Source organism: Notothenia coriiceps, unplaced genomic scaffold, assembly GCF_000735185.1.
Source record: "Notothenia coriiceps isolate Sejong01 unplaced genomic scaffold, NC01 NC01_scaffold00030211, whole genome shotgun sequence".
NCBI lineage: Eukaryota > Metazoa > Chordata > Actinopteri > Perciformes > Nototheniidae > Notothenia > Notothenia coriiceps.
Genome location: NW_011362912.1, coordinates 233,272 through 241,434, shown reverse-complemented (window position 1 = coordinate 241,434; position 8,163 = coordinate 233,272). Strand labels below are relative to the sequence as shown.

Sequence of the window (8,163 nt, the reverse complement as noted above, 5' to 3'; positions counted from 1 at the left end):
CTGGTGTGCTTCTATAGGAGTTGTCGTGAAGACCCCCCTCAACTTTTTTAAACTGGTGTGTTGCTATAGGAGTTGTGTGAAGGACCCCCCGTCAATAAACCTGTGGTTCTATAGGAGTTGTTGTGAAGACCACCCCCCCCTCAATAACCTGTTGTGTTTTATGAGTGTGTGGAAGACCCCCCTCAATAAACCTGTGTGCTTTCTATAGGGAGTTGTGCTGAAGATCCTCACTAACCTGTGTGCTTTCTATAGGACGCTTGTGGTGAAGACCCCCTCACTAAACCTGTTGCTTTCTATGGAGTTGTGTGGAAGACGAACCCTCACTAAACCTGGCCATATATGTGGCATGCTGTTTTCTTATAGCGAGGGGGGCTGTGTGAAGCGCCTCACTAAAACCTGGTTGCTTTCTATGGAGTTGTGTGAAGACCCCCGTCACTGAAAACCTGTGTGTTTCTATGAGTTTGTTGAAGACCCCCCCTCACTAAACCGCACCGGGGGTGTGTTTCTATAGGACTTGTGCGTGAAGACCCCCTCACTTAAACCTGTGTGTTTCTATAGCCGGTTGTGTGGAGACCCCCCTCGCACGAAAACCTTGTGTGGTGTTTCTATAGGAGTTGTGGTGAGACCCCCTCACTAAACCTGTGTGTTTCTCTTTAAGTTGGTTAGACCCCCCCACCTAAACCTGTGTTTTCTATAGAGTTGTGTGAGCTCACATTAAACCTCTGTGTTTGTATAGGAGTTGTGCATGAAGACCCCCACCTGTTTGCGACGGCATCAGCGACCCACGAACCTGCCACCAGGGTCAAGCTGGGGAATGCTGGTCGTGGCCGCCTGCTCCAGACACTCGCCTCCGAGAGGCGCTGTGGCAGAAGGCTACCGTTCTTTGTAGGTCTGAGATTTAAGTCAAAAATACATTTTGAGAGAAACAGAATTCTGGATAATTTTTGTATTTTTCTGTGATTATTGTGAGTTTTTTTTTTCTTCTGAGACTAAAGTCAGAATCAGCGACTTTTATCTCAAGAAAAAAATAAGAAAAATCGGAAAAATAAATCTTAGAGTTGGTTGAATCGAATATTTATATTTACTTCTGAAAAAAGAAATTCAGAAGAAAAATTTATAGAAATAATAGAAAATGTAAAAATAAATTCCATTCTGAATCTTTCTGGCATTTTATTTTTTCACTTCAGAAACTCAGATATTTTACGTTAAATTCAGAATTAAAAGGCAGGAATCTGACATTAAAGTCAGGAAAAAATGTCATATCTAAATATATTTGGAAATTTCATCTCATGAATTCCAATAGAAAACAAAAAAAATGACATTTCACATTTTTTTTTCCCTTAAAAGTTCACCATAAATAATATTCTCAATTTTTATTTTCCAGCAAAATTAAAATGTCTGGAAAAAACATTCTTTTTTGTAGGAAAGTTGAGAATTTTTATTTTTTTCTGAAACATTTAAGGAATCTGTCTTTTTATTGGGTCAGAATCCCAAAAACATGTCACACGTGTTTCCTAATCCTCGGTCCATAGGAAACAGCAGGTGTGAGTCTGTGTGTCTGTGAGCTGATCTGGCCCAGAGGCCTTAGGGGGGGCCCCCCCCCCTTGAGAACCCTATCTATTGCAGTTGGCCAGTGTGTTTCAAACTGATTCTGATCTGAAGCTTTAAAAGTTGGAAGTGGTGTTTGTGAGATGTCCTTTGTGCAGAGATTCTGGTTTCAGTTTCTGTTCGGACTTCATGATACAAAACAACAAGGTCCAACTGTGGCTGGTTACCCAGAACACTGATGATGGTTCAAAAAAGAACCTCTTCAGTAGCTTCATTAGCTCTCGTAAATCCTTTGTTTGCTCAGCAAAAGTCTTTTTTTTAAATGCTAGTAGGGAAGGTCCGCCACTTCAGTCATTTTTGCAGATCATTTTTCCACTCTATTTATCACTTGTCTATTTGAATTTTCTTCGGCTTAAAGATATTGATTTTTACATGATATAAAAAAAAAAGCGATTGAAATTCTCCATTTTTACCGAGATGAAAAAAGGCATTTTCTGCTTTTTTTTTTAATGCAATTACTCTTTTTCTGCAGCACTACTTAGAGCGGGGGGTCAAACTAAAATACACAGTGGATTAAGAATGGGGACTAGTGAGGCCGTGACTGGTTCAATGTTTATTGAAAGACTTATGAAATGAAACTTATTGCCACTTATTAACCTTGAACATAACAAGCTCATTTTGATTGCCTTTTAAAAACAATATTAAAAAATTAAATTAATCAGTTCATTAATTTCTTATGGCTCCTATCTGCAGCTTTTCCAGAGTCATTTTCTTTATGATTACATTTCCCACAGGCAAACAACAAGCTTCAACAAAACTATTTTTTCCTTCAAGAGAACCCAAACATGCCCTGTTTGTTTCACTGAAGGAGAAAGTGCAGAAGGAAACATCCCATTAAAAACTTCCATGTGGCTGCTCTGTGATGCTAGCTTCAGATACTTGGCATCTCATCTTGGGTGCAAGGTCATCAATGTTTGGGCTCAGGCTCTGAGCTGAGGAGACCCTCAGGATGGAGTGAAGGTGTGTGTGTAATATACCGGCGGGCCAGATCTAATAGGAATTAGAAATTATCCTGCGGGCCGAAATTAAATCCAGCAAGGGCCTGATTTGGCCCCCGGGCCTCGAGTTTGACACATGTGATTTAGAGGGATGTCATTGTTATTCCTTCCCTTCAAGATAATCCATTAGTTTTAACCCCTTCCTGTCACCCTTTGAGCAAAAGCACACATGGCAATGAGGACACTTATGCATTCAAGGTGAGCAGGAACTAATTGAGACTCCAGATAATGCAGCGTTCTTTATCAGAGGATCATTTAAAGCTTCAGAAAGCACGTTACTTTTCATGCTTTCTGGCAACGTGAAATGAACTTAATACCTCCTGACATCTCCGTTATTTCCTTTCTCACACACACTTCATCTCACACACACTTCATCTCACACACGTCCTCTCGTTCAGTCACAGTTACTGTTTGCAGGAGGAAGAGAGGAGGCTTAGAGAAGAAATCCTCACGCCTCCCATCGCTCTTGTTTGTCAAGCAAGACGGATGAGGCAGCATGAACCTTTCCTGTCCAACAGGGAATACACACACACACACACACACACACACACACACACACACACACACACACACACACACACACACACACACACACACACACACACACACACACACACACACACACACACACACACACACACTGTCTCTATCCATTATCTCACACGGGACTCACTGCTACCAAACCCATCGGGGCTGGCTGTTTGTCGAAGAGGACGTGATGAATAACATTTCTGTTTTAGACGTCGGTTAAGAAAAGAAAGGGCAACTCCATCGTCTTTTATTATATCCAATTTATTTGTATTTTGCTGTATTTAACATCGTAGAAGACAAAGACACAAAGAAAGACACTTTTATGATCAACAGGTTTCAAAAGAAAGGTATCGATGGATGAAGAGGGAAGTCTCTATTTATCACTTGGTCTAGAAATGTCTATTGAATTCTCTAGGCTTTAAAGATATTGATTTTAAAAGAGAACATAATCCGTAAATCTCCATATTTGATGAGTTGAAAAAAGCATTTTATGATATATATTTATATTTAATGCAATTATCTTTTTCTGCAGAAGAATGCCATTGTTATTCCTTCCCCTAAAGATAATCCACTAGTCTAACCCATGCCTGTCACCGTTTGAGCAAAAGAAGACCTGTCCTTACAGATAGTCAGGAATTGTGATATCCTTAAGAAGAAAGCGTTAAAAAAAAGCCGGTTTCAGCTCAAATATCTAAACTCACGAGCACAGCAAAATATGTTTTAACTGTCTGTTGTGAAGATGATGGAGCAGCTGACAGTCTCAGAGTTGCATCCTTCTCCAAAGGCAAACAGGAAGTACATCACCTTCCTTATCTTTGCCAACTCAGCGATTCTTTCCCCAAATTCGTACGAATCGGCCTCGTAGAATTGGACGCTTTGGTCCTTTTCTCCCCTCCAAAAAACTCCAGCTGGCTCCAGAAGTTGCCGATTCATCAGGTTGGTTAAATCCGGCGTCCAGAGCTGAGAAGTGGCGGTTATTGTGAGGCGTGCGATATCTGGAAGGCACACCGACCACCGTGAGAACTTTAGGGATTGTTTGCTGAAGTCCAGTTGATAAACGGTCTCGTTGGGACGAAGCAGACGTTCTCCGTCCTGCCTTTTCTGGCCTCGTTGCTGCAGAGATTGAGCTCGTTGACGCATCAACTCCGTCAGATCGAGGTCCGGACGGAAAGAAATCTCCAGCTCCGAAGACATGTTTGTTTGAACTCCTGGTTACTCTTTCTCCTCGCTGGTGCAGAATGTGTTCAAAGCTGGTGCTCCACAGATCAACAGAGAGGTGCTAAGGAACAGATTTAATGATATGTTCAGGGTTTTCCCTCAGGGACATTTGCCTGGTACTGTTGTCTGTGTCTATTGTTTGCTTGGCTACAGGTGTTTAACTCTAATGCCAGAAGTTAATTACCCTAAGGTAACATGTTCCTGATGTGGAAAGGGTCCACTGAGATTAAGAGTCAACGTTGTCAAAACAAGTAAAAATTTCCAACTTTTTCAGTCAGTACGCCAAAAAAAGTCAGCATTTTAGAAAAGTCAGAAACCAAAAAGTTTGAATTCTGAGATTAAATTCAGAAGTCTGGAATGTTAGTCTACGAGGAAATGATCCGACTTCTCATTTGTTTGATTAATAGACATTTTCCTGATGAGTTTATGGTCTCAATTGCTAGTTTCAAGTCTCTTTCAAGACAGAATGATAACTGTTTCGTACATTTTTGGTCCTATTTGAAGTAAAATATACGAGTTTGAACTCGTTGACGCATCAACTCCGTCAGATCGGTGTCCGGTCGGAAAGAAAGCTCCAGCTCTGAAGACATGTTTGAACTCACAGTAGCTCTTCGTGTTTAAAGCTGGAGTTTCACAGATCAACAGAGAGGTGCTAAGTAACAGACCTAATGATATTTGCCTCCCCAGCTCAAGGTTTGTCCTCAGAGAGATTTGCCAACTACTGTTTGTACCACGTTTTGTTTGTGTCTTGTTTTCGCTTGGCTACAGGTGTTTAACTCTAATGCCAGACATTAATGACCCTAAGTCAACGTGTTCCTGATGAGTTTATGGTCTCAATTTCTTCAGAATTCTGAGCAAAAGTCCTAATTCTGAGTCAACGTTCTCAAAAACAGTCCGAATTCCAACTTTTTCCGAGTAAGAAGCCGAAAATAGTCCGATTTTTCTGAAAAGTCAGAAACCAAAAAGTTGGAAGACTGAGATTAAAGTCAGATTTCTGAGATTTTAGTCTTCGAGAAAATGATCCTACTTGTCATTTGATTCTTTAACCTTAAAATACCTTTTCCTGATGAGTTTGTGGTCTTAATTGCTAGTTTGAAGTCAGAGTTCTCAGAAAAAGTCAGATTTCCAACTCAGGATTTCCAAGATTTCCTCCGAATTCTGAGTTCAAAGTCAGTCTAGTCTACGAGAAAATGATCCTACTTCTCATTTGATTCCCTTGATAGACCTTTTCCTGGTGAGTTTATGGTCTTCATTGTTGGTTTCAAGTCTCTATCAAACAGAATGATTTGATAGACACTTCGGGATTTGAAATCAAACATGAAACCCAATATTATTATTATTACTTGAAACTAGCAATCAAGATAGCATTTTAGAGGGATTTCGACCACTTTGTTCTTTCTTTTTTCACTTAGCTAAAGTTAATTACCCGCCTAAAACGGTCTCGTGCATTGTTCAGTTGTACTTCGTTTCGCCATCTCTTGACATTTCTGGTTAAATAAAGTCAAGATGTTAGATTCAAGGCTTCAACACTGGAGTCCACAAACCAATGGATGTTATGGGAGGGAGAGATTCCCTAACAGCGATTCCCTTTGGTCTCTACGTGCTGACGGCTTGCAGAGGAAGTGCTCTCTGCTTGTGTTTCAAGCGGTCAGTCATCAGGTCTGTTTCCTCTCAGAGTTCAGATGAAAGCTGAGATGGATGGAGCCTCACTTTCCACAGTGCAGAGACACAGAGTTTGAGCAGGAGCCTCCCGGGGGATTACAGAACGACTCTGAGGTTTGATGGTGCAGTGCTTTGTTTTTCTTCCTCCTCTTCGGCCCTCTAGAGAGGCCACGCTGTCCCCATCAGCAGACTGTCGCCTCGAGGTTTGACAGGAAGTGCTATTAGCAAACCTGACATCTCCAAGGACGCTGTTGTCACACCTGTGTTGACACCTGTGGTGTCGCTATCTGAATCAAACAGTTTTTATTGTGCGCCAGGGGAGGAGCATGTTTTTTTAAAGTAAGTACAAAAAAAGTCAGAATTTAGAAAAGGTCAGAATTCCTAAAAAAATCAGATTTTTTTTTTAATTCGGTGGAAAAGTCTGACATTTGAAAAAAAGTCAGAAATCCAAAAAATGTCAAAATTCTGAGAAAAAAAGTCAAGATTTCATAAAAGTTGAATTCTGAGAAAATGACTGAATTCCCCCCAACAAAAGATTTCTTAGAAATAATTTAAAATTCTTAGAAAAATCCCAAATCAGCTCCATCAGCTGATGAGTGTCGCCTCCTGTAAGAGGTTTGACAGGAAGTGCTGTCAGTCACCCTGACATCTGCACACCGCTCACATGTGGTGTCGCTTCTCGGGGAGGAGAAAGAGCCAAACTACGGGTATGAAAGGTGAGGCGTGGTCTCTAAAAATCTACGAATAAATGCTGAGTCAGAATGTTGAGGAAAAGTCTGAATTTGGAGAAAAAGTCAGAAATTTAAAGAAAATTCTGAATGTTGAGAAAAAGTGAAAAATTCTGAAAAAAGTCAGCATTTCAAAAAGTAAGAATTTTGAAAATGTCAGAATTCTCAGAATAATGTCAGCTCACATGTGGTATCGCTCACTGAATCCTTTCCAGTATTGCGCTATACTGCTTACTCGTGGACAATTCACAGATCAGGTTGCCTCAAGGTTGGGTTTTTTTTATGACACTGGCCGTGGCTTATGGGGGGAAATGTGTGTTTACTAACCAAAGGGTCAAAGGTTAGATACCAAGGTCCTGCAGTAAACATGTCAAAGTGTCCTTGGACAAGATACTTACAGTAACGCCAGATTGCTCCCGTAGGTATATTTAGTATTGAAGTGTATACTGTAGGTTGCCTTGAATACAAATAAACATTTTAGTAATGAGGTGAAATTTAATGGGTCCCTATTCTGCTTTTTTTTGTCTGTGGTTTTCGTGTTCTATTGGTTTTTTGCATGTAAATGGTCTGCAAAGGCTAAAATCCCTCATGTTAGGAAAGACAACAACACGCACACACACACACACACACACACACACACACACACACACACACACAGTTATAACCTCTCACCCGTGTCCTATTACAGCTGGATTTATGATTGAGAGACTCACAGTGATAAATCTGTCCCCTGGTCCTGAATGCATCAGCAGACAAGAGGCTCTCCACCTGCACGTTATTTATTCTCCACGAAACACCGCCTGTTTGTTTCTCTCACCTTCCCCCCAGAGATGGCAAAAGTACACATCCTTTCCTCAAGTAGAAGTACAGATACTCGTGTTTCAAAATACTCTGGTAAAAGTAGAAGTACTGACTAAACTTCTTTACTCAAGTCAAAGTAAAGAGGCTTTGAAATGTACTTCAGTAAAAAGTACCCATAACTAGCAGCTGTTTTAAAGAGTACCTGACCTCCCTTTATATTAATAGAACAATAATGTCATTGTTAGCTAATGAATGTTTCCATGCTGAACAACGGCAACATGACAACGTTTTCATTGGTCCCTCTTCTTTAGAGAAGACCAGGAAATGATGGATACACGGATCGTGTTCAAATCAATAGGCACGCAATGACTCTAAATAATAATGATCACGCCACCAAACACACATTCAAACTAAAGGAACCAGCCTGTTTGGAAAATGTGAGAAGTAGAAAGTACAGGTATTTGGGTTCAACATGTAAGAAGTAGAAAGTACAGGTATTTGTGTTCAACATGTAAGAAGTCAAAGTAAAAAGTCGTCAGAAAAATAAGTAGTGGAATAAAGTACTGATACCAGAAAAATGTACTTAAGTACAGTAACAAAGTATTTGTACTCCACTA

General features: G+C 40.4%; 2 protein-coding genes across 2 annotated transcripts in view; one reads left to right on the top strand and one right to left on the bottom strand.

Moving 5' to 3' along the window:
• The window catches only part of ermp1 (endoplasmic reticulum metallopeptidase 1), a 119,130-nt gene that overhangs the window by 20,578 nt on the left and 90,389 nt on the right, over positions 1-8,163 (top strand). The window lies entirely within an intron of this gene.
• Positions 3,858-4,331, bottom strand: ompb (olfactory marker protein b). The gene has a single exon (XM_010787206.1). The coding sequence runs from the start codon at positions 4,329-4,331 to the stop codon at positions 3,858-3,860; it is 474 nt and encodes a 157-aa protein (XP_010785508.1).